The sequence below is a fragment of the Drosophila biarmipes genome, chromosome X, assembly GCF_025231255.1.
Source record: "Drosophila biarmipes strain raj3 chromosome X, RU_DBia_V1.1, whole genome shotgun sequence".
Taxonomy (NCBI): Eukaryota; Metazoa; Arthropoda; class Insecta; order Diptera; family Drosophilidae; genus Drosophila; species Drosophila biarmipes.
This window is the reverse complement of record NC_066611.1, coordinates 25,297,768-25,322,908: the sequence shown is the minus strand read 5'-3', so window position 1 is coordinate 25,322,908 and position 25,141 is coordinate 25,297,768. Positions and strand designations below refer to the sequence as shown.

General features: G+C 46.1%; 2 protein-coding genes across 6 annotated transcripts; both read left to right on the top strand.

The window, feature by feature from the left end:
- The first annotated feature begins 2,224 nt into the window (after nucleotides 1-2,224).
- On the top strand, nucleotides 2,225-25,111 carry LOC108027525 (rho GTPase-activating protein 15). 2 transcript variants are annotated; one of them, XM_017098968.3, is made up of 6 exons: nucleotides 12,171-14,166; nucleotides 15,370-16,590; nucleotides 21,913-22,087; nucleotides 23,502-23,529; nucleotides 23,655-24,146; nucleotides 24,289-25,111. In XM_017098968.3, exons 1-6 carry the CDS (start codon nucleotides 12,205-12,207, stop codon nucleotides 24,470-24,472), a joined length of 4,062 nt encoding a protein of 1,353 aa, XP_016954457.1. In that variant the 5' UTR covers nucleotides 12,171-12,204; the 3' UTR covers nucleotides 24,473-25,111. The 2 variants fall into 2 exon arrangements, with proteins under 2 accessions (XP_016954458.1, XP_016954457.1); XM_017098969.3 differs by lacking the exons at nucleotides 12,171-14,166; nucleotides 15,370-16,590 and adding an exon at nucleotides 2,225-2,771 and having other exon boundaries at nucleotides 24,289-25,029.
- On the top strand, nucleotides 9,247-10,108 carry LOC108027535 (uncharacterized). 4 transcript variants are annotated; one of them, XM_050888493.1, is made up of 2 exons: nucleotides 9,247-9,419; nucleotides 9,463-10,108. In XM_050888493.1, the coding sequence occupies exon 2, from the start codon at nucleotides 9,522-9,524 to the stop codon at nucleotides 9,963-9,965; it is 444 nt and encodes a 147-aa protein (XP_050744450.1). In that variant the 5' UTR covers nucleotides 9,247-9,419; nucleotides 9,463-9,521; the 3' UTR covers nucleotides 9,966-10,108. The 4 variants fall into 4 exon arrangements, with proteins under 4 accessions (XP_050744450.1, XP_043949606.1, XP_050744444.1 ...); XM_044093671.2 differs by having other exon boundaries at nucleotides 9,249-9,415; XM_050888487.1 differs by having other exon boundaries at nucleotides 9,253-9,419; nucleotides 9,478-10,108.
- Nucleotides 25,112-25,141: the final 30 nt, after the last annotated feature.

Here is a 25,141-nt window from a genome sequence, read left to right as displayed (position 1 = left end):
TTTCATTTCAGCACTTTAGTCGCCTGTCAACCGGCGTCCCCTTCGATTTGCTCCTCGGCTTCGGTTTTGGTTTCGGTTTCGTTAATTTGTTGTTGATTTACAGTTGATTTTCGGTGGATTTTGATGTGGATGTGCGAGTGCCGAGTGCCGAATGCCGAATGCAGTTGATTAAAGCACCGCGTACGTGACGATTGCAGTTGCCAGTCCGTGTGAGCCCCGTGCTGCTGCTGCAGCTGCAACTTCGCTGCATCCTTGGCGGCAATATCAATAGTGCTGCTATCAGTGGGCAATGCACTCGTAATTGGGTCTGCGGAGATACAAAGTAAAGAGCAAACACCGCACGTTGGTGGGCAGAGCACTAGGTTTTTGAAAGAAGATATTGGGCAAAAGTAGTCGGGACTCTCGGGAAAAGTAAATAAAAAAATTCACAAAATCTAGTTCTCCAAGTGTCCGTCTTCGCACATTGCTGTGACTCGTGGGCATCAGAAGGGGTTATACTGCATTTGCAAAATACCTTTCCTAATTGCTTTGCAATCAGTGCCTCGCACTATCACCTTTCGCAGGTCCACAACTATTATTTTGACTGCAGCTGTGTGGCACACACACTGGCACCCAAGATAAGCGCCAACGAAAACAAGCATAGCCATAAAAGCAACAACACGACGGTGGGCAGTGATAAACACTCCGCGACAAGTGTGTAAAACATTTAAACGCACAGTGGAATTGAATCATCTGGCGCAGCTCACACTTAACATTTTTTACATATTCCGACTGGCTATTTTCGGGTGAAAGTCGTGATTGATAAGCTCCCCGCCCTCTGCCACCCATTCATTTGTTTTCCCCTCCAATTTGTGCCACTATTGTTCTCCATCTGGCATCTGGCATCTGGTTTCTGCCTTTCAGTGTATTTACGTGTATTCCACACGCCGCACATTGTTGTTTCCCGATTTGCATGCCGACTAGGCGAAGAAAGCCCTCGATAAGGGGCTATAGTGTGTAGAGTGTAGTCAATATATAAAAGTCACCCGAATAATGGGAGTGCAGTGGTGCTGGAAGAGTCAACACTCCATTAGTTTTGAAAACATGACTAGCTGGCTGGATACCATATCGCACCCACAGGAAGAAAACCTTGTCAGCAGACCGTCAGCTGATCAAGTTGTCATGCCGTGGGTCATGTGTCATGCGTGAACTGCAAATTTGTGGTGAAAAAATGTAATTTACTTTTTACGAAGGGAATATTTCTGCGGTTAAGGTAATTTTTCAGGTAAAAGAAACCACTTGCAGGGCTTGGGGCGCACTGTAACCTGGCTGATATACCTTTCTGGCGCTGCAAAAGCACTTCGCAACCACTGTACACCTAGAAGAGCGCCATAAACAAAACAAAAAGCCAAAAAATAAAACACAACGTTACCAACAAAGTCCGCAAAAGAAGCAACAGCCACAGCGGCAAGAAACGCGATTACGGCAACGAGCGCTGCGCCGCCGCCGCCGCCGCCGCCGCTGCCTCTGTCGACGTCGCAGTCGGCGTTGGCGTTGGCGTTGGCGGTACGGTGGCGCTGGCGCCCGAACAGGCTAAGCAGTAAGCAGTTAGCGATTTAGTTGGCCGCCGCTGCCCGAACGCGTCTCCCGTGCTTTGATTCTCAGTTTCGATATCTGATTGGCCATAATTCGCCAGTTCCGAGTTCCCAAGCTCCCCCACTCCACCGCATGTGGCCTCGAGTAATTATGACATTTCCCCGGGGGTTACGTTTCTAGTATTGATTTGCGGGCCCCAAGAAAAGCGCTCCCCGCAAAAGAAACAAAAAGACAAGATAAACCAAGATAAGAGTGGAAGGTGTTGCCGTGTCTCTGGTTGGTACACCGAGGAAAACGATACCATCTCAAAGCTGTGATGAAGGAGATCAATTAATACACAGTTGTGGTTGAGTCTTATGAGCCCCTGCCCTGCTGGAGTGGCTAGGTAGGATAATGTCACAGATCCTATTACAAACTGATAATGGTGACATACAGCCCTGTGATATTTTTGCCCAATATTATCAAGTTAAAGCCGAAACCAACACAATTTCCTTGCAGTGCACCTCTCCCACACATAGCAGCGATATAGAAACGAAGACAGCCACAATAAACCCGTGAGTGCAAAGTGAAGAGTGGAGAATTGAGAATTGGAAAGAGAAGACTCGTGTGCAGATTTCGAGTTTGTTTTCGGTTTTTTTTGTTTTCAAAGTGCGATCATCATGGCCGGCGATGCGGAGAATAAGAGGGGCTATCGCACCATATTCCGCAGCATTTCCCAGGTGTTCTACGCCAATGCCAAAAACTCCAGTGGCACGAGCAGCTCCTACAACAACAGCAGCAACAACAACAACAATAGCAACACTTACAACAACAACAGCGGTTGGAACGCCCTTAGTGACGGCACCAACAGCGAGGGAGTCGGCCGACTCACAGTCACGCTCACCAGCATAACCCCACCCACAGCCACATGGACCTCGACATCGCCCACCGTCTCAGTGTGCACAACAGCCTCCTCGTCGACGGCGTCCTCCTCGTCCCTGCTGGCCAGCCGAACGGCGAGGTCGGCGGAGAATATAGCCTGTAGCGAGTGTGGCAATCCAGATCCGTACCAAAGCCAGGAACTCCAGGCCGACGATCACAGTCACAGTCAGGATCAAAAACCCGCCCCGGACACCAGCTCGGATCAAAACCAGAAGCTAAGGGCCAGTTCCATGCTGGACCTGACCTCCAACCTCCGCCATCAGAACGCCTTGAGGGTAAGTAGGACATCCACCAAATTAAGATAGAGCAACCGCCTTCCAGATGGGCTGATTAACAAGCCCGTCGATCAGTGACATGCCATCAATACAGGAATCAGCATAGGAACATGGTTATTGGAACCTGAATGAAGTTCAAGTTCCAGGGGAAATTCCCCAAGTTTAGGTGGGACTAACACCTATGACCTTTATGGGCTTTCTGCAATCAGACCCTTAAGCACCTTATTATTAAATCAATTTTGGGGCTGACATTCCATGTTATTCATTCTGTAACAATTACACAAAAGAAATCTGGGTAAACTGTTCAATAGGCAGAAACCTCTTTGCCAAGACCTTGGAAATGCATATTAAGAGGGCCTAATAGAGACAGTGGCGGACATCGGATTTCTCTTTTGAATGGAAAAATGAAAAACCCCAACTACTCCAGCGATCTTTCAGTGATAACTCGTATCAGCTTGATTTATCGGCGATTCATAGGTTTTCCCTGGCCCACGAGTTTCACTGGCCCACCGATTTAAACTCGTTTATGGTCCGTTAGCGGTCTTTTATTGGAGGGTTGGGTTCGCCGCGACGAGCTGCTGCCAAAATTTGCATTCCGAGTGAAAGTGAGACCGGAACGGGTTCCGAGAGAGTTCCGTTGGTCCGAAAGTGGAGAGCTATTCTCCACCAGGGCAGTCTTGTGGGGTCCTTTACCATCGTTCAGATTGAAGGTGAACAATTGCGACTCATTCGATTTATTTCACCCCTTAAAAGAGCGGAAGTGACCTATATTTATCTATTGTATGCCTTTGTTTATCTGGTCTGTTTGAGTTTTAAATATTCTTAATAATTCTTGATGGTGTTCCTACGTGCGGCACGGGCTGCATTTGTAAATTTCCGCCTATACGTAGTCTTAACCTTGATACATTCAAAAATGTGTGCACATTTTTGTGCTCCCCAAGATGAAAGCATAACCAGTGAAATGAAATAAACTTGATTTCCATGTGTTCTTAATGAGCTAATATTGTCGATTTGGAAGTAAAAAATAGTTTGGAATAGGTTAAAAACTACCATAAATCACTTACAAATTATTGGTTCGGGTAGGTGGTATTTGGCAATGCGATTGCGAGGGGCCAGTCGACCGCACAGGGGCTTTAATTGTGCCACCAAATAAAATTTAAAGCCCCGAACCCCTCAGCTCATGAGATTTTCCCACTGATGCAATGCCAAAATGCATTGCGCATGGTCTTATTTCGTTTTATTTGTCGGTGCTTTGTTTCGTTGCGTGTTTTACCCGTTTGTCTTTGCCCACTTTATCATCTTTGAGTTCGCTTCGTCGTCGTCTTCGTTTTCATTTTCATTGCGTTTTATTTACTTGGCGACTAACTGCAACTGCAGCTGCGCATGCGTCTTGTGCGCGACTCGCAGGCGTTTCTGGCGCGTTTTCAGAGCGGTTTTCGCTCTGCAGCAGTCTCAAGTGCAAGCCAAGAAAGTAAACAAGACCAGGAAAGAAAAAAACATAACAGCCCGAGTCTCATTAGCAACCAATTGCAAAGCGAATTTCTCTGATGCGACTGAAAGACCATAAACACGTACACAGTACAAAATAGGTGCTGCATTTGCTAATCAAAAGCACAAAATAACAAAAAGACATCAAATGAATAGGTTTTTTCTATAAAAGTTGTAAGTAATATAAGAAGTATAGCAGAGTGATGATTAAACCACAGATTAAAGGAATAGCATTCATAAAATGAGTATAATAACTAAGTTAAAATTAGTATTGACTATTAGTATTAGTTTTTGGTTTCAAGCCTTTTCCTATAATGGTTAAATAATATAACAACTTTTCAATATAAAAATCATTCCACAAGTTAATGGCCAAAAGAGCTCCCAGAGCTCGCATTCTGTTTGTGCTGTGCAGAGGTTTATCATTTGGTTCGTTGACTGACGAGTGGAGCAATTTTGTCATCAGCCGACGGGCACACACACACGTACACGTACCCAGTCGGTCACATAGATACTATGTGCATGGTTCCATTTGGCGTTGCTTTATTTATGCATTTCATTTCCTCGCTCTGATTTGCCCCGCACTTCTGCCTCGAAATTTCTCTTTTAATTGATTTTTCTTTGTTAATGCAGCGCCAAGTAGAATAGTCGTCCGAATCGTCTGATTGACACTTGAGCTGACATCCCCATTTCAATTCGAACTCTTGTTCGTATTCGTACTCGCGTATTTTGATTTCAGCTTCCGTTCTCCCCTTTCCCCTTTCCCCTTTCCCCACACCACTTGAATGTGCCATTTGTTCTCACATTTCGGCTCCTCATTTTGTATCTTCCGGTTTTTATCTTCAATGGTTCTATGAATCAAGTTACAGGGGCTCCAATGATTGGGAAATTCGGATAGGAGATAGAAGACCATGGTTGACCTCCAAAGTCACTACGAGTATATTACTGTGCACAACTACATACCACTTCTACTTCTTTTTTATCGCCCGCTTCACGCCAAGTTCCACAAATTGTTTTATTTTTCAATTATTGACTAATTCCCCGGATTAGATTTTATGCCTGAATAGTATGAAACCTCTAATGAGTCACCCACGTCGTTGGTCAATAAAAAGGGGCCAATTGTTGTTTTTTATTTTACCAGCAGCTCTTTATTTTAATTTGAGGCGTTGACAAAAGCTGCTGGCTTCGGTAACCCAACCCCCCACACCACGTCTTTCCCCTCGATTTATCTGTTGCTGCTGTCGCGCTTAATAAAATTCATTAAAAAAGGAGAAGACCGCCGCCCAGCAATAATAATAATCGTAAAATGAACTGAACGGAGGGGGAAGGACGATGAAAGGGGTGGCATCGAGGGGTAAACACCAATCCAAACACAAGCAGCATTCAGCGCAGATGTAGAGATGATAGTTTGACTATTTTATTGCTAGATACAAGAAGAGGGTACTTGAACCTACAAGCCGAATCTTAAAAAAGCAGCAATAATCTTTAGGAGTAGAGGGAAAGCATTCCGTGTACTGTAGTTTTGGCTAGGTCTTGATTCTGCTCATAGGCCAACAGCTTTACATTTTCAGATGAACTGAACCTCTGGAAACTTGAAACCTCTCAAACGGGCGCCTGAAAGTATGCTGTAAAATGGTAGCTCCCATTTGTCTAGCGCGCCTTGTGAATTAAATATGATATAGCATGCTTTTACACACCTTGATAAGCTTTCTCAAATTAATACAAATATTGCAGTAAATACCCGACGGTTTTAATCATCAGTTTCCGACAACACTGCCGTGCAACTCATTACCGACAAAAACATAATGCTGCCGAAGACGCGAGAAGTTGTTCTGGACAGGGACATGGATGTAGACGTGGATGTGGACGGGGACTTGGACAGGGCCGTCAGCCATCAACCATCATCCACGAGCCATGAGCCGTGGGCCACCCCTTTTAATTCCTCGTTTTTTTCGGGGGAGGAAGGCAGCCGAGGAAGACCCGCAGAAAAGCCAAACCAAATATGAGCCGGGGAAAAAGACATGGAAGCCGAAAGCGAAAACATGAGAAATATGTTCTTAAGAAGTTGATTTGTCAGGCATTACGAACGACATATACCCCTTGTTAAAATATGACTAATGAAAGGTCAAATTTATGTAAACGTTTCGCACATTGTTTAATCGAAAGTTAAACTACTACTAGTCTCGCTTAGAGGACTTCACTGGGCGTTGGATAAAGATACAGTTCCTCAGCTTTTTGGGACTAGCCTTCGGTGACCTGTTTATCAGGTCTTCGTGTATACTCCCCGCTTATGTCGGATGTAGGGTAGCCAGAAAAGCAAACAGTTGCCTGCAATGTTGGCCACAGCCTGAATGCATTTCTTTCTTTCGATGTGGATGTGTGTTCCCCGTTGCTGTGTATCTGCTGGATACATTCGATGCCGTCGGCAGCAAAGCCAGCAACAACAATTGTGTTCATTGTGCTTAATTAATTTAGTTCAAAGATCAAGCGACCATATTGCTGAGCATCGACTGCAGTGCGATTCTTCAGCGGCTTCTCCCCATTTGTATTCCCAGTTTCATGCTCGCTCTTATTCTCGTAGTCAATTTCTCTCCCCTGGCTCTATATCTTTCCCTTTCTCTATTTGCTCCCAGATCTGTTTAATATAGACTCCGATACTTTCCGTTCAGGCGCGTTTTGCAAATACCGGACACTTGCTAGAACACTACTGATATCCTACATCTGGAATCCGTATTATGGGTCTTGAACACATACATGCCTAGAAAGGCTTCGGGACTACAGTTGGGATCATTTTAATAGCGATGAAGTGCAGTTAGTAATACATTTGAATTATTTTAAACTGTGGTAGCCTATACCACACTAATAGAACCACTTCTATCATCTTCTTTCTGCCTTCCTTATGAGCTATGTTGGTATTTTGTTCTTATTTTTCCTTACTTAAACCGATTCTCTAGGCGACCTTCATAGCATTTTCTCAACCGTATTCAGCAAAAGGCTAGGTTCATGTGCAAAGTACAGCTCTCATTTCCTTATCCGAGTCGCTTGCAACAAAGTGTTGAGCAAAGCTACAGATATTGTAATCGGTTGATGAAATGGTGTGTATACTTGAGCAGTGTTTAGCATTCATCATTGGTAGTTCCGCGGTCCCGCCCCTGGGCGAATCCGTTTCCAGATCCATTCCCACATTTCCGTTGATTTTTTGCACCCCCACCTCAAAAGCCAGCGCCCCTTCCCAAAGACCGTTCTCGATATGCTTAATTAGGCAACGGGCGTTGAGTATAAAAGCGTCTTTTGTCGCTGCCCCGCCCCACGCCCCATCCCCATCCCCACCCCCCACCCTTACGCACACATGGAACCACACATGTTGCCCATGTTCCATTACACACATGTGGTTCGGTCCCAGTTCAGTTTGGTTCGGTTCTGCTCTGCTCTGGGCCTTGCCTCCCCATCGCTGATCTCTGGCCAACACTGGTCAGCCTGATTGAGTTTTGGAGCGGGAGCAGTATCACTAGGGCTCCGCTCCTCGTCCCATTGATTCATGAGTACAGTTCATAACCTGAGCATGCACTTTGAGTCACATTATATTATACATAAAAAAAGAATAACGTGATCGTATTAGATATTTCTGATTTTTAGAGCCCTAACTAAGTAACCGTCAAAACATTTGGTACTGTAATTTACTTATATAACTACAATCTAATGTCGACTTGTAGTGCTGACTGGTTTTATTTTAAATAATCTTAAAGCCTGTGTGGCTTGGCATAATTTAAAAACCTTGTAAGCAAGTCCTTGTAATTCCCAATTTGTTGTTTATCGATGTGAATTGAACTGCATAGGGGGATCTAAGGGTGGGTGAAAAGACCCAATTTGTGTCGACTAGTGTGGAGTGCTCGAGTTCCCTAAGTGACCGGAGGTCGGCATCGCCATAGCCACCGACTCTTTTGGCGTCGAAGTCGACGGCGACTGCGACTGCGACCGCGACCGCGACGCAGCGTCATTCGCTTACGAGGCGGACCGCCACCCAAGAAAATTCTCGGCGGCATCTTGGGTTCCAATTCAGTTGATATTCTGTTAAATTCGCGAGCGCGTCGTGCCTGGAGCTCCGATCCGATACATTCCGATCCGAGCGATCCCACCATGCCAAGCCCGATTTCGTAGTATTCCGATTCGAAGCCCGCCTTATCAGTGGTACTAAGAGACTGGCCATCTTATATTTTTGTTTTGGTGCTCGTGCCTGGGAATAGATCCATCCCAAACGGATGTTTTGCATAGAACCTCGCACGGAAGAGTGGATCTGCTGTGAGGGCAGCCGAGGGAGAAAGTGAGATAAGCGCTGTGAGATAACTCGGCTCGGAAATGGGAAAATCAGGGGCCAAACCCCGTTCTTATTTTTTTATCCCATATGTGCTCGGGTGTGTGTCGTATTTTTTGTTTCTCAATCACAATACATTGTAAACCTTCATCAGCATTCATTCATTTGTCGCCACCCGCAAGTGGACGGCGGTGAATCATCGACATAGGCAAATCCGTAGATAGTTTGCAATCGCCGACTTACAGGCCACATGGCGTGGACCTCGTTGTCTCCTTGGGAGCTGCACAGCTTCGCCGGGTTCTGTTGACGGGGTCAAGAAGGTCTTGGCGAATGCCCAAAAGTATGCAAGTAGGCGAAGAAAAGTGATAGTTCGACAGCCAAAAATGCGAAACTCTTGGGATATCTCGTAAGCTAAATCTGGCAGAAGTTCTATCTTACTTTGCAGTACCCCGAACCTAAATTATTGACTCTAATAGGTTAATTTATTGAACAAGTGGTGAGATAAAGGTGTTCGAAGAGGAAAAAACCCATATTTCGAATGTCGAGGATAGGTTTATGGTTTGGTGACCCCTATCAGTAGATTGAGCCACGTTTTTTAATGAGTGGGCTTGATGAAAAATGTTTGCTCATAGTAGGCCGCAATGCTCAATTTAGAAATCGCCAAATCGCAGGAGCCCCTGAACACCAACTCAATGGTGCCAGCTCCACATTCAGCTCATTCAAAGTACAAACGCCGCTCGAATAGCACCGGATACCAAAAGTACATTTTTGTTATTTCCATTTCTAACTGAAGTACTAAATTTCAAAATTCTCTGATAAAATTTGTACAAGGAAAGTTAGAAATTGAGTGAGTAAGTGTGAGTTTTGTGGGGACATAATAGCCAAATAAAACAGGGAATTCGAATAAAGGGGTGAAGCACTGATTGGCATTGACAACCAGACCAATTGACAACATGGGTGATGCACACAAGGCCGAGTTGAAGGAGATCTACGCTCTGTTGAACAAGGAAAACTCCTCGGGGGTCATCACCATCGAGGATCTGGATGCGGTGATGCGGCAACTGGGGCGTCGTCCCAGTGCCGAGGAGCTGCGTGAGATGGTCTTGGCGGCGGACTCCGAGGGCAGTGGATCGGTGGACTTCCAGCGCTTCTGCCGCATGATGATCCGCGCTGAGCGGGAGCAGGTGCTGCGCGAGTCCTTCCAGCGGTTCGATCGCGACGGCGACGGCGTCCTCTCCGCCGAGGAGCTCCAGCTGGCCCTGGAGGAGACCCTCGAGGAGGAGCCCGACCGGGCGACCGTCCAGGAGATGATGCAGGAGGGCGACCCCGAGGGCACCGGGTTCATCTCCTGCGCCAACTTCCTGCAAATGGCCCTCAAGTACCAGAAGGACGAGTAGGAACGTTTAGGGAGGGGTTCCCATCTGTAATCAAGCTTGGCCTGCAGAAAATTCCATGTCCATGGGCCCAAGTCCAGCCCAGATAAATCGCAAAATTGAACATTTCCCTGAATAAATGTGTGACACTTGTTGAAAACGGAAAAGGCAAGTTTACCCATGGGATTCAGCTTAAAACGCGCTTGAGAAACTTCGATACCCGAGGTACGCGAAAAACAGCCTTCCACCCTTCGCAAACATACTCTATATGTTTGTAATATCTATAGCATTGCAGCTGGATGTTCTCTGCATTAGCATTTGGTTTGTAGTTTTTGTAGTATTAAAGGTCGAAGTAACTATTCCCTTTGGAATTTTGGAACAATTTGATTTTCTGGAACAATTGCTTGAAGAATGTAAAACATGTTTAAGGCAGCTCAAAGCCGAACCGGTTTCCCTTTTTAGGCCCCAAGACGATTATGATTAATGGCCGCAATCCTAGATCAAAGAATCGCCAGTAGACGCAGTCTTCCCAAAAGAGATTTCAAGATCCACCGTCAAGATACTATATACATATGTACATACATGCATGATTTCCCCACTTACGCTGATCAAGAGATTAATCTGCGGACCCTCGTTTCTTGGCACCTCCATTGGGGCCACTCTCTCCTTCCGTTTGGGGTATCTGTGCACTCGGAGAAAACAGGTGCTTACAAAAATGAAAGCGTATTTTATTTTTTAATAAGATTCCCTCAAATATGAATAAAAGGTAATTTTTTGTAAGCAAGAGAAATTCAATTTAATAACTTTTAGGATCTTATATAGAATGTCTTTCTGGAAAACGATCACATTCAGATTTAAGTAAAGTAGATCTTCGGAAATATTTAATTGCCGCTCGGTTCAATGAAATTCCTCAAGGCATCCTTTGAGAAGCGTGCTTTCGAAAGCCAGAAAAGGTGTTCTTAGAACTCTTCAACTGAGTCGTTTTCTTAAAACGTGTGTTTTCTGTGCATTAAGGGATCGTGTTTTCTCAGTGTGGGCTATGCACATTCCGTATTCCACGTTCCACATTCCATTTACCTGGGCACCTGTGAGGCGTAGGTGAGGAGTCGACGGTCGTTACACAATTCTCGGCTGGCGAACCTGTTTCTCAGGGGCCCTCCCTTCTCGCCTCTTCGCGCTGTCAGGGCCACCAGATGAGTTCGAGGGGGCTTCGCAGAGCGGGGCCACGCCCCCTTCGACCGACATGGTTTGGTGGATCGGTGTGTGACTCATCCCGTGGATCAACAAACAAAGACGAAATGAAACCACTGTGGAGTTCCGGCCAGAAGAACTGCAGTCGGTTGATGTAGAGCACTGCGGCATGGGGGCTTTTCATTTGACAAAAACGATTAAAATTCATTCCCTTTAGCGGGCGCTATAAATTAAGGTGGAGGAAACAAGCAATCATAAATTAGGAATGTCACAGTGTTTTGTGATTAGTCTTTAAACGGGTTCCAGTAGCAGTTTCAGTGTTTGGATGGGTGTGCAGCGATCTTAAGAAGGGGAAATAAAGGACACAATACTTTCGGACAGCTTGAGCTATTGTACAGCCATATTGTAGTGGATCGGGGTCACCAAACTGGACCAAATACATCACATCTTGGGCCAATCGAGCGCGATAATGGGTGTCGGAAGCGAGACAGAAGAGGGGCTATTGAGATAGAAATAAAGAAGGGGTAGTGTCTTCACTTAAGTCTCAACTTTAAACAGTTCAAATGCATTGACTGCTTACACAGTGAGAAATAAGGTTGGTTTGGGACGAGATTGTACTGCATTTTCCGCTGATAGAAGATCTACATTTGTTTGATGAAATTCCGTTATGATATTAACATATTATCGTAATTAAAAAAGGGTAATCCTTCTTTTACATACAACAATTTGTTCTCTTAGTTATATTTATATTTTTGGTTCCGATAAAATAATGAGTACTTTTTGATCAAATGTTAACAATAAGAACTTATGTATAGTTTTTATACTTTTTCCCAGTATTTTACTTTAAGTTTGTCATGATTTCGCTAACCTGCGGTTAGTAAAAAAGTAAATATCAAAATGTCAGGACACTTCATTGATTTTTTTTTCGGTGCATTGAATTCACTTGAAACAGTGCTCACTCGCTATCTCCCCGGGTCTCTCGTAGGCCGTTATTTTCTCACTTAATAATGAATTGTGCATGACACAGCAGCGATAAGAGAAAGTAGGGAGATACTGGAAGGAACGAGGAGAAATGCCACAGCAGGCGAAGGACATCAACGATAACTTCGGCATGGATACGCACATTTACGAAAATGTCCCTTTTGTGACCTCCGCCCCCTGCCCCTGCCCCTGCCCCTCCCACAATGGGCACTCCAACCTGGAGCTGCGAAAGTATTTTCCGCGCGAAACAATCTACGAGAACCTGTGCCGTGGCTGCGGCTACGGGGTGTTCGCCGCCCGAGGACGCTACTGTCATTTCTGCCAGTGCATCGTGAGCGGGGGGGTGGTGAGTCCGTTGCCCCCGCCCCATTCACCGCCGGCTCTCTCGCAGGAGAGTAGTAACATCTATGAGAATATCTGCGATTTGTGCCGCGGCATTTACAGCGACAACGAGCGATGCCAGTGTCAGAGGTCAGCAGAGTCGCCCGCTGCCACGCCCACGCCCACAGCCACCCCCACACCGACCACACCGCCCATCAAGGTCAAGTCGCGCTCTTTGTTGGGCTACTCCAAGTCCAGTGCAGCGACCTTGACCCGTCTCTTCGGCTCTCTTAAGCAGCTCAACCGCTCTTCGTCGCTCCAGCGCAGGCTCTTTTCAAGGACCTCCAACGGCGGTGTCGGGGGCTCCGGCTCTCTGGAAATCATTCACAACGTGGACGAAGTCTTCCGCACCCAGGAGTCCTTTGACCTGCGCCGCATTTGCGAACTCAAGCTGCAGCAGCAGCAGCTTAAGAGCACCAGCCAGAGCGATCAGCACATCTACGGTCGGGTGAGAGAGCCCGAGCCCGAAACGCGTCCGCAGCAAGAGCATGAACAAGAGAGCCCTGGCCAGAAGAGGGAGCGCAAGAAGCCACGCGTCTCTCGCATTCGCCTGCTGCAGGACGAAAGAGCGGCGGCCGCAGCATCCTTGTATCTCAACGAGAGCATTTGCCAGTGGATGACGTCGCTGAGACGGCAGGTCCACCACTACGAGGAGGGGGCGTGGCAGCAGCCCAAAAGCGTGCCAGCACGAAGAGATCATGAGGGGATCGGCTCTGAAGAGATCGCCAACGTGACACTGCGAAGGACCAAAACGATCACCGAAGAGAGCCGCCACCGGCCGCAGAACCTGATCGAGGACTTTAAGAAAAAGTTGCAAGTGAAGAGAGAGGCCAAAGAGTTGCCAACCGAGCAGCGCAGATGCGCGATCACTGCAGAGTTTGTGAATGACTACCTAAGTGCTCTGAACGAAGAGAAGCAGCGGGTGGCTTCGCAACAAGTGGGGCTGGTCGAAGAGCAGGGGGACGGAGTTGCTTCGGCCCCAATGCCCCACCAAGTCTCTCTCTTACGCCTAATGCAGAGCCTCGCTCTCTCCGCCAGCCTGCACGTGAGTGTGCGGGGCTTTCTCACCACCTATGACAAATCGTTCAGCCAGTGGCTGTGGCAGCAAAAACACAGGCACGCACAACACCAACAACCGATCAACGGTTATCGCCGCCGGAGAGCGCGTGACTCAGTTGGCGGCCATGAATTTGAATGGCGCCTGCTTCTCTTCTTCGGCCCCAGCGGTGATCACTCGTCCGCGGTTTCAGTTTCGCCAGCGATTTCGAAGAGAGACGACGTGTTTTCAGCTGCAGCGCAGCGTCGCGCGATCCGAAGTACGAAGAAGTGGAGCACTGATAGCGGGGGAGAGGAAGCGGGAGCGGGAGAGGGTGTAAGCGGGGGCGAGAGCTCCAACAACACCAGCACCAGCACCACCACCAATAAAAACAATAATCGTAACAACAACAACAATATTCGAGCTTTGATGGCGGCGCCAAAGCCGAACGGCGAGGCAGAGCGCCCCATAAGCAACAACAACAACAACAACAACAACAGCTGCAGCAGCAACAACAACAGCAGCAGCAGCAACAACAGCGGCAGCAACAACAACAATCACAGTGATGACAATGAAAGCGGCCACAACAACAACACCAATGTCAGCGAGAAACAACAACAACAGCAAATCACACAGGTCAACCCTCATTAAAGAAATACAAACAACAACAATCAAAAGCCAATGAAAACAACACACAGAGAAAAACAACAGCCAAAATAAGGCATTCAAAATATCACTCAAAAATAATTACCTCACAAATATGTATGATACGAAAAAAACACTATTAAAATGATAAGGATGATCGAAATGTGATTTGGTTTCCAAAATTTCAACAAACACGAAAAAAAGAAGAAAAGTTGGCTCAAAAATAGTTAAACACAGGTTAAGAGCACTGCGATTTTTGGAGAAATTGTGTTTAAATAAATAAAAAACAAATAAAAGTAACGATTAAAATGGATATTTTAAAATTTGTTAGTAGGTAACACCTACAAGTCCTGTTCAAGTGCAAGTCACAACTTTTTTTCAACCTTTTTTTTTACATTTCGTTGGTAACAAATATTTTTGTGACAACTTTTACTAAAAGCCAAAGTTTTTGTTTTGTGAAATCACAATTTGATATAAATTAAAAACCCCATTTGTTTTTCTCTCTGTGCACCCGTTGTTGTTGTGTTTCACTGCAGTTCAAAATTGACTAACACAGACACGCAGAAAAATAAACAAACAGACTTACCTAATTAAAAACAACCATTAGACAATGCAAAAAATGCGGAGGAAAACAAACAAGTTTGCAATGAAAACAAAAGATAACTATAAAATAATCAGCGTTTAATTAACGTTCTTTTTTGTCGATTTTTGTTGATTTTTTTACAAAAGCTGGCATGATTGAAAAAATGTGAAATTACCATCAATGCCGTTATGAAAAAGCTAAATAAGATTGATATTTCCAGTGTAGAGGTGCTTTGTGGAGTTAATTCATTGCTTTTATGGGCGGCATATAAATGATAATTTCATTTAGGCGCAAGAGGGGGAGCCCTCTACATAATTGCTTTGGATATTTTACTTAATTGACTAATCAACTGCCTTAAAGTGTCAGCGCGTTTTCAAGTATTTAAGTTTTTAAAGAATTGTTTAAAGTTGCAAAGTAATATCAAGTCAGTCCAGAAAATGGTTGAGTTTTAAATGACTCTAGGATATACACCATCAAAAGCTTTAAACTCTTAAAAATGAGGCATCGTTCCATAAGTCAATTTGCGAAGCGAGTGAAACCCAACAAGCCAACGAGGATAGATGGTATCCAAGAACCGAAGATGCAACGTTTGTTTGTACCTGCATTTCCAGAACTGCGTGATCAAAGTTCGACGGCCGGCGCCCAAAGTTCCCGTTCGGAATCCCAACACTTCCTTGAGCAATCCCCGCCAGACGGAGGAAACGCAGGCCAAGCCGAATGGTCAGGGCCAGGACAGCAGGATCAACGCGGTGGCCGAAGAGAATCACCAACCCGATCCCCATGTTTCAGAGGAGGAGGATGAGGAGTCCATTTACCAACCCATTTGGCAATTCAAGACCCTGGAGCCCGCCGATCAGGAGATCATCGAAGCCCTACCCTCAGAGGAGGAAGACGAGGAGGACGAAGACGAGGAGGATGAGGATGAGGATGAGGATCTGGGGGGCTACGAAGAGTCACTGCCCTCCGATGCCGAAGCGGATGTGATGGCTCTCCAGGCGGCGGCCGTGTTTGCCGCCGGCGTTCGCCACAAGCTCTCCACGTCGACGCTGACCAAGCGGTCCAACCTGATGCTGCCCACGCCCCTGCCCTCACCCACCGTCTCCATGGACCAGGGGGCGTGGGAGACGGACGTGGAGTTCATGTACTCGCGGGAATCCAAGGACGCGGACGCGGACGCGGAGGCGGAGGCGGATGAGACGCTCAGCCTGGGTAGCACGGTGACGAACAGCACGGCGACCCTGGGCTCCATCAGTAGCACCGGCAGTTCCAGGCTGTTGGCTCCGAAAGAGCCTGCTGTTGAGGCCAAGACACCCGCGGAGATTGTGCCCCTGGTGCACCCGATCCTGAGGAACATCTGCATTTTCTACAGCCCAACGGATCCCAAGAAGTACAGTGCTATATTCTACGACTACCATCGATCGCTTGTCCACCAGCGGTTCATGACTCGCATCCGACGTCCGGCACCGCCACCCCCCGTGACTCAGGTGACCCAGGTAGCCCCGTCCTCCCCGGTGCCCCCTGCGACCGTGGCTACCCCGGCGACGCCTGCGACCCTGCCGACCCCGCGCAACGACGACAGTGGCTGCAGCTGTGAGGCGGAGGACCTGGAGGATCCTCACCACCGCACCGTCGCCATTCCGCAGCCCCTCAAGGAAGAGTGGGAGCGGGCCTTGCTAGCCGCGGGGTCGGTGGGCGGCAAGAGGGGCGTGGCTCCGCGAGCGGGACGCAAGCTGAGGGTCCGCTCCAATGCAAGGCTGCTGCTTACCGATTCCGTGCTGGCCTGGCGGGAAACGCTGCAGGATTTCCATTGCTGCGAGGACGAAGAGGACATGGTGAGTGAGAAGACCTTAAAAGGGGGCAGAGCATGCATAAACCACTTACGATCATTTCGATTCCTCTAAAACTAATCCTGAACCAATTGTATACATTTAGTACCAATCATTTTCTCTTAAATTCAAATATAATTTTGAATATTAATTATTTTTGGGTTAAATTCTGAATAAAAATATATGAGTTTTTTAAGGCATACCAAAATACGTACATATGCATACCAAATCATTTTATTTTAATGATACCTTTTATGGTTGGTTTTAAGGGTTATCACTCATACGCCCTGTTGCCATCTATCAATGGTATATTTTATATTAAGTGGGGTAAATTTCAACAAAACATGTCCCTTTTACCTAATTTACTTAACAATCGTGAAAAAATTGAAATACTAAGGTAATATATATATTTTTTGGTAAGTTCTCACTGTCCTATGGGTCGTATGAGCAATTTTCAGGACTCAGACTAATAAAAAATTAACTTTTAGTATTTTTGTACAATCCTTGTACACGAAAAAATACCAAATATAGATTTGAATTCCTCTATAGCTAATCTAAACTCAAGGAGTAATTTAGCATTTTATCTGATCCGTATCCGTATCTTATTTAAAATAACACCTTTTCGGGGATGCAGAATTTTTGAATTAATTCTGCCAACAAAATGAAAAATAATCTTCAAATGTGTAGTTGTATCAATTCTTGTTACTTATTAAAAATATGTTTTTTTTACTATTACAGACTTGGGCACTTCTGAATAATTTACTTTAGCGCTACGAATAATCTAAAAGTATTTCGCTGAATCAAGCTAGGAGTCGTGACTTAACCTTAAATATTTTATTCCTTGTTGTTAGTCTGTAGAGAAAACATAGATTACTAAATCTGAATACAGTCTAGAAATCGAACATTTTTTTAGTGTACTCTTGCCTCTCAGTTTCTTCGTATGGCCATTGTTTCCCTACTTGTCACTTGTCCCATCAATTAAACTCGGCTAACGTATCTGTACCTGGGTACCTTGGTGTTCGTATCCCTTTCTCCCGCGGGCAGAAGGGTTCATGCGATTGTTTCAGCTGATCTACGGTCTGCAAACCCCTTCTCCGAGGGCTTGAAAAAGTTACACAACCTTCCGTTGGGGGAGCAGCGCTGCAAAAGCACTACGGAATACCCTAGCCACACTGGGAGGTCTCGACTGGGTCGTTTATAAGATACGGACATTACGGACTTTGTTTTGCTATCACTTTGTTGAATTTATTAGGTATTTGTAGATGAGCTTGATGAGTACAATTTCGAAAACATTATAATAGGTATTGAGTGTTGTATATATATCAATTCGTTCTTCTACCTATATTATATCGAAGAGCATAAAATAGAAGAGTTATCCCTAGTTTGTATACTTATACAGGAAGTGTTTTGGCTTGTAAGCTAAAGTGAAGATATGCCTAATAATATCATGTACTAGATAAGTCATGCCCATTTTGAAAAGTGTTTTTTGGTATTTTTTTTGAATTTCTGTGAGTACAGGGCATTTCTGAGTCTGTCGAAGAAGTATCTTTAGCTTGCCGTACCTGGCAGTTTGATTGCACTTTGTTTATAACGCATGTCGTACGGAGGCCCCCAGGTGTGTGTGTGTGTGTGTGTGCAAATTTACAAATTTACAAGTTTACAAATTTACAAACCTACACCAATGTACGTGTGCCGCTTTCTGCATAATGAATTTTTATTTATTTGCCTCTCACGTTTGTTGTTTTCTGTTTGCTGCAGTTGCCGCTGCTTGGGAAATTCCATAGAAATTCCCAGTGAGAGTTCGGACCCCACCCGCCCCTTTTCGACCCCCCTTGTGCCCCGCCGCTGTTTTCGTGAGCCCCAACATGTTGATTCACATTTCGCGAACGACAATTATTTATTTATTTCGTTTTGTTTGTTCTCCACTTTTTCGGTTTGCACATAATCTGCCGCAATATGCATATATTGGCGGAGGTATCTACGAATGTGTGTTTGTTTGGCTCTGAAGCTATTTTTTGTACTTTTGTTATAAACTTTGCCAACCGGTTCTCCGCTTGAGCGGCGCATTCTGCGGATACCCTTCGAGAGGGTATGCAAACCCACACATAGTGGACGTACACCTCTGCATCACCTGTGGTTTGTGTTTTTTTGCTAGTATCCAAGTATCCAGAATACGGAGAGTTATTAGGGAGCAAGACAAGGGGTTTTCGAAAACAATCACTCATTTATGGGGCATTTTCAAGTCGGTGTTCTGCGGTTCTCCTTGCCCGGCCTTTCTTATGTGTAATTTCCTGCCCCCAGCCACGTTCATCGTTCACCGCATTTATCAGCATTAATTGGTTAATCATTAGTCAAATATTCTCGTAACTCTCCTCCGCTCTGTTACCGCCTTGTGTGTTCCTTCTCAGAACAGAACCACAAACCTTAATCGCTGGGATGGTAAAAATCATAACGGAACTTGAGTGTTCCATAAATAAGTCGGCGATATGTGTTTTCAGATATGTTTGCTTATGCATACGAAAAGATTAAGCTGGTTTGCGCGGTATTTAGGGGTGTATTTGTTCTCCTATACGGCACAACACATCGCAAGGGAACTGCAAGTATTTGGTTATTCCGAATCAGCCAAAAGTCTCTTCAAGTGGCCCTGTAGGCCACGTCGAAACCGAAGTGGCGAGCTGAACTTATTCAGTTTGTCAACACTCTGGAAGGCGCGATCTCGAATGGGTCTTGAGATGAGACGAGAGCTAGGCTGGCCCACGCAACCGGAATGCTTTGGAGGCAGCAAGCTCCTTTGCTCAAACACACTAAAGCCACAACCGAAGCAAAGGTCAACTGAGCCTGAGCCGCCTTTGTTTGGCTCTCGGTTCATTTGTTTATTTTCCGCGGTGCGGTTCGGTTCAGTTTTCTGGTTTTTCGGCTTGGTGGGGCTTTTTACAGTGAATCATGTGGCGATACATTTGTGTTTAGATATAGAGACACACCGACACAGTATCTGCGGGCGCGCGAATAGCGCGAAATAGAAAAGTAGCGAAGCAAACACATGTACTAGTACTGTTCGAGGTCGTATCAATTAAATCGCTTCGGCCGCCCTCTTTTTGGGGCTTTGTTACCATCTATTTGGACGCGCATAAATTCCGTTTCCATTCTCGCCTAAGAATCCGAGTGATCCGTGTAACCCAAAAACGAGCATTAAAACTGCGCAGTATTTGCGAATTTGTTTACTAAACAGTCAAAACACACTCTCGCAAGCAAATTGGCCAAAACAAATTGAGTCTGATCAGTTCGAGCGGCGTGGCCCGACTCCGAATCGCCAGAATTATCAAGTGCTAATTGGGGGTGAACTAAGCGTCCGATATTCATCGATCGATTTCGCTCGAAAGGCATTTGTTTTCAGGTTTGTTTATCCATCTTGGCTTTGTTGATGTTGCAGCAGACTTTCCTTCCCCATTTCCAGCTGCAATCCAATTGGGCCACAAAGGCGTTCGAGGTACACCCTTGACTGGGGTTGACCAGTTTACCAGTTAGTGGTTATTCAGTATATGTGGAGGCAACGGATCAGGGTCACCAAGCTGCTCCCTTAGTACATTTGCAAGTATTTGTAGGACTATGTGATGTCTTTCAATAGGATGAAGTCTTGTTCAGTGGTATTGACCTGTAAACTAGAAATGTTTTAGGTTGGCAGCTTTGTTTTAACGTAAAAATTCCGGCCTAAAAACCCGCTAATTAAATAGAAACAAATATGATCAACTATCACAGGGCCGATTCGATGCCCTACCTCGGGAAACAAGTAAGCCCAGGTTCCCGGAATTTCATGGTGTTGCTTTTGCCAAGGGACTTTTCTAAAATGGGACTTGGAAGGCAAACATAAGCGGTGCCAGACGACTTCAGGGGAACTCCAGGTGCCAGCCCAAGTTCGCGTACTGTACATTTTGAGGATATCCGGCTGTGTGGTACAGTGAAGCCTCCCTAAAAAGCACCTATTGCATTGATATCCCCCACTTCTAGTGCTAACAGTTTTACAGCAAGTGAAGACGACTTTAGGTACGATGTTGTTAACTAAGTTAGGAAACTAAGAGGGGCTTTTGGGTTGGTAACATTTTGAGACCATCTCGCCTAGTCACAGTTTGGCTGGGAGAGGTATCCCGTAGAAGTATACTCATGGCACATGGGGTGTAGAATATCCCACTTTCATGTGTCGCCGATAACCTGAGGTTTTTGTTTATGTTGTCGCACGCAGAGCTGGGCGTCCGAAGGGGTTGGCAGGGGGTGGCAGGGGGTGGCAGCTGGTGGGCGGACAGTGGGCGGTGGGCGTGGCGGTGTCGATAAATGCATCGGCAGCGACACCTTGGACCGTCACTGTTCGATTAGCCGCTATCTCGGACGCTTGCATTTATTTTCCGTGCCGCTGCGCGATTTCTTACAAATCGAAGCCCATTTCTTATCAGAACTGTTTTTTGTTTCTGTTTGTGTTCCGTTCCGGAGAAAGAGATAGCGTGCACCGCAGTAAAATCGAATGTACCCAACCATATAGATACAGTGAGGGAGTGGGAGAGAGCTCAAAAGCCTACCGATAAGAAATGGCAGGCAGATTCAATCCCAGGCGAAGGCAAACAACGGTGAGCGATGGGTGGGCGCGAAAAGAAACCCTCCGAGGAAGAGAGCTTCCCCGGAGAATAGGGGGTTACGGTCCGAACATGAAGGCAAAACGAGATCGGGCACTCGACATCCGAATACCCGGCCTAATGTGGTTCTTAAAGGTTGTTAGGGGAGACAATTTAGGATCTTCAAAAGTATATTTTGGGTTCTTTTTTTAATTTTTAGGAATCCTATCTATTAATGGAAATTCTGACACTGGTACTTTAGGATCGTAGCATTTTGTAATCGGTTGAAATGTCAGGATTGGAGCAACACATAGCCCATATGATCGATCGGTGATCGCTGTTAAGAGAGCAAGATTTAGATCTTGGAATGCTTTCATACAAACCTTTGCCCTTTCCTTATTACTTTACTATTAGTGGCTGTTTACTGTGTAAATGGTGGACTTCAGATCTTCACAGAAACATTACACCCCAAAGCTGGTTTAGCAATGAGAACAAAAACGAAAAGAAACAAAGAAGCAGACAACGGCACGAAGAGCTGCAATTAATTTGCAGACGTTCCTCGGATTGTCGGATTGTGTATCTGTATCTCAATTGCACGCTTCCAGAGCTTCTGGGCTAGCTACCCTACCTCCCCGCCTTCCTTTCCCCTCTCTTCCCATCTTCCCCGCACTCGAATTCTTTTGTGCCGCGTGACTCTGACCGAATCTTCCTATGGCGTGTCTTCCAGATTGTGCCAGTGACTGACATTCTGCGGGCGCAGCAGATCAAGGAGGACAATGAGGTGCAGCAGGCGCAGCAGAGCCCGATTCTCCCGATCTTCAAGAGCGTCTCCATCGGCAACCTGCTCGATCTGCCGGGCGAGGATGACAAGAAGTCCATCAAGAACCGCATGCGAATGAAGTGTGAGTATGGCTCGGATCGCTGGGGAACCTATTAGTGAGAGGGTTTTTTTATAGGGGCCTGGGGGGCCATTTAGTGGAACTTGTTAGGGAGAATTTTTGTTATATTTTTATTTTCTTTTAAGGGCTAGGTCCTAATTGTATATAAAGGGTTCGATTACAAACCGATGGGATCCATTATTTGGGGTGACTGTAAGCCCGTACTTGCCACTTATTGGGACCGAGAGTGGACTTCGTTGAAATATTAGTTTAAACATAAGGATTGCTTGCGATAAATTTCAGAAGCAGAAGATGGCGTACAAAATATAAATATGTATTCTCCGGACAGCTAAATTGTCAGCTACTTCTTAAACAATTAGTAACGCGGTCTGTGAGTGGATTAAACTCAGCTTGGCGGCAGTGACTTCCATCGGTGACTTTTCTTCGAGTGAATTCGCCACTAACCGGTTAAAGGGGGGCGCCCGACTGTCTGCACAGAAACTGCTGCTCTTGGAACTGCGATTCCAAGTAGAGTCCACCAAGGCCAGTGAAAAACCCGGCACTCCAAAAAAATTGGGTTCTAAAAATCGTCTTTGGTAGTAGATTCTCGGCGGAGAAAGTCACGGACTCCACATTCAGGGCGGATTGATGTAGCCATAGCATATCATGTTTAAAATTTAAATTTCATATTTCATAATTTTTACTACTTTTTAGTTGTTTTTGCATTTCAAATTTTGCATATGCTTTGGGGCCGTATAAAGCTCTGGTTGAAAACGAAGACAGGTATAAGGACATTGGTTCTAAGAGCCATTCGTAGACCTCCGTACGTTTTTCTGAGTGCACTGCCACCATTTGAGGCTCGGCTCGTCGCGAGGTGGCCTTTTAAGGCCGCTGCGGCCCACACAGCGACTGGCACTTCTATCTACGGCCACATGAATGGGAGTGCGAGACGAATACTAGAGCCTCTCTCTGGGATTTGGTTAATGAAAGCTGGTTTCACTTTTTGCCGGACGCGGGGATGGATGTCATGGGATTTTGCGGAGCTTCGGCTGCTGCCTCGACTGTATTCGGATAATGCAAATGAGTCGCCCATGACTCACAATCTCGGTAAGGCGAGGAATGCCTGACTAACCAACTGACTGACTGACCGAGTGGCTGACTGACTGACTGACTGATTGACTGGCTGAATGATGGAATGACTGGTGCTGTGGTTTCTGATGTTGCGTAGGCAATAAGCTCATACGCAGTCGGCTTCCCAGTCAGTCGGGAGTGGCCCAATCCCCGATCGCCTCGCCCATGGAGATGTCGAAAAACGCACTCCTCTTGGACAGTCGTTTGTCGCAATGTAGTCTAGCCGAACTATGTTCAAGAATAAATTCCAATATAAACTGAGTAATATTTATAGTGTCTCCTTTCATGTTTGGGACCCGCAATGCAGTCGCCGTCAATAGCAATGTGTTTCGCATGTGAGTATGGCTAAAACATGCTGTTTAAACTTAGTTAAAGCCTTGTGAGATGTGTCACAATTTCGGCATTCGAGTTATGCGGCTAAAATCCGGAGCACGTATCTAATAAATCTCTATGCCCGCAGCAACCGCTCGCCGAAGGCCGAGAAGAAGTCGCGTCAACGGCGTGGCCAGGTGAACAGCCTGTACCTGGACGAGCAGAAGTACCCCCTCTTTGCCGCACCACTCAGCGCCCTGGAGCTCAACATGACCGACCATCCGAATGTGCCGCGCTTCGTGGTCGACATTTGCGCCTACATCGAGCGGCCGGAGTGCATCGAACAGGACGGACTGTACCGGGCATCTGGGAACAAGGTGCTGGTGGACGAGCTGCGCAAGAAGCTGACCCACCTGTACGACCCCCGCTGGCTGCACACGGACGACATCCACACGCTGACCAGCCTGCACAAGCAGTTCTTCCGCGAGCTGACCGCTCCGCTGATCACCCAGGAGGCCTACGAGCGCCTGGGATGCAGCCTCAACGACGAGGCCGCCATCGAGCGCATGAGCCTGGCCTTTGACGACATGCCGGAGCCGAACCGATCCACGCTGCGTTTCCTCATCAGGCACTTGACCAGGTGAGTGCTTCAGTTTTAAATTCGGGCGAAACACACCCAGGGAAGAAATGTTCGAACGATTCGAGAGAGATTAGAGGGAGTTTGTCCTCTTGCCTTTGTGTGGGTGTGGTAATATTTTATAATACCCATATCTGTGTTTCAGAGTTGCCGCTGCCAGCGCTTCGAACCGCATGCCGTCCACCAATCTGGCCATCGTCTGGGGTCCATGTCTCCTCAGCGCCAACCAAATCCAGCTGGACATCGGGCGCATGAACATGCTGGCCAAGGTGCTGATCGAGAACTACGATCGCATCTTCCCTCCGAGCAACGAGCGTCTTGTTTGCTAGGACAAACCACGTCCGCCGCGCCCGCCCTTGCTGCCACGCCCACACATCTCCACACCTACATCACACTGAAAGAAAGCAGCATTGAAATACAAGTGCCTCAGTGTCAGAAATCATCACGTCTCCACCCTTCTCACCCCATGTCTTGCATAATGATAATGTTTTTTTTTTGTTTTTTATCAGCTTTAATTCTATGTTTTCTTCGCTAATTTTAATACTTTTAATTACTTTATTTATTCATTGGAAGTGGAGCTCGCCTAGGCGAACCCATCGAGAAAATACTTACCAAAAAGACAGTAGACTAAGTTGTATTACTAAAGCAGACAGCAGAACCGCAGGAAAAACCCAGTACCAAGACGACGAACTTTGTGGCGGTACAGTGCGCACTGCCTGCGGCCAATTCAATGACATGACGATATATTTTTTGTTTTGACATCATACATGAGATGTGATAGTCGCTGCAAGCTGCAAAGCCTGAATATAATGTGTCTTTATATATATTAATTAACAAACCATATGACATATACGAATAAAGTCCAGTACAGTGGATAGGTTACGCATATTTGTTGTTTAATGATGCTTGGGAGCACGAAAGCCAAAAAATGAACATTTTCTATCTCAATAAACATGCAGAAAATTTAAGAGGTATTTTGGAGTGTTTTTCGATTAAGG

Bases quoted from the DNA above. Each gene is read 5' to 3' on its own strand.
- LOC108027535 (XM_050888493.1), top strand. From the start codon at position 9,522: ATGGGTGATGCACACAAGGCCGAGTTGAAGGAGATCTACGCTCTGTTG.
- LOC108027525 (XM_017098968.3), top strand. From the start codon at position 12,205: ATGCCACAGCAGGCGAAGGACATCAACGATAACTTCGGCATGGATACG. The intron at 14,167-15,369 runs GTCAACCCTCAT...CTGCATTTCCAG, and splicing joins AACAACAGCAAATCACACAG to AACTGCGTGATCAAAGTTCG. The intron at 23,530-23,654 runs GTGAGTATGGCT...CTATGCCCGCAG, and splicing joins AATAGCAATGTGTTTCGCAT to CAACCGCTCGCCGAAGGCCG.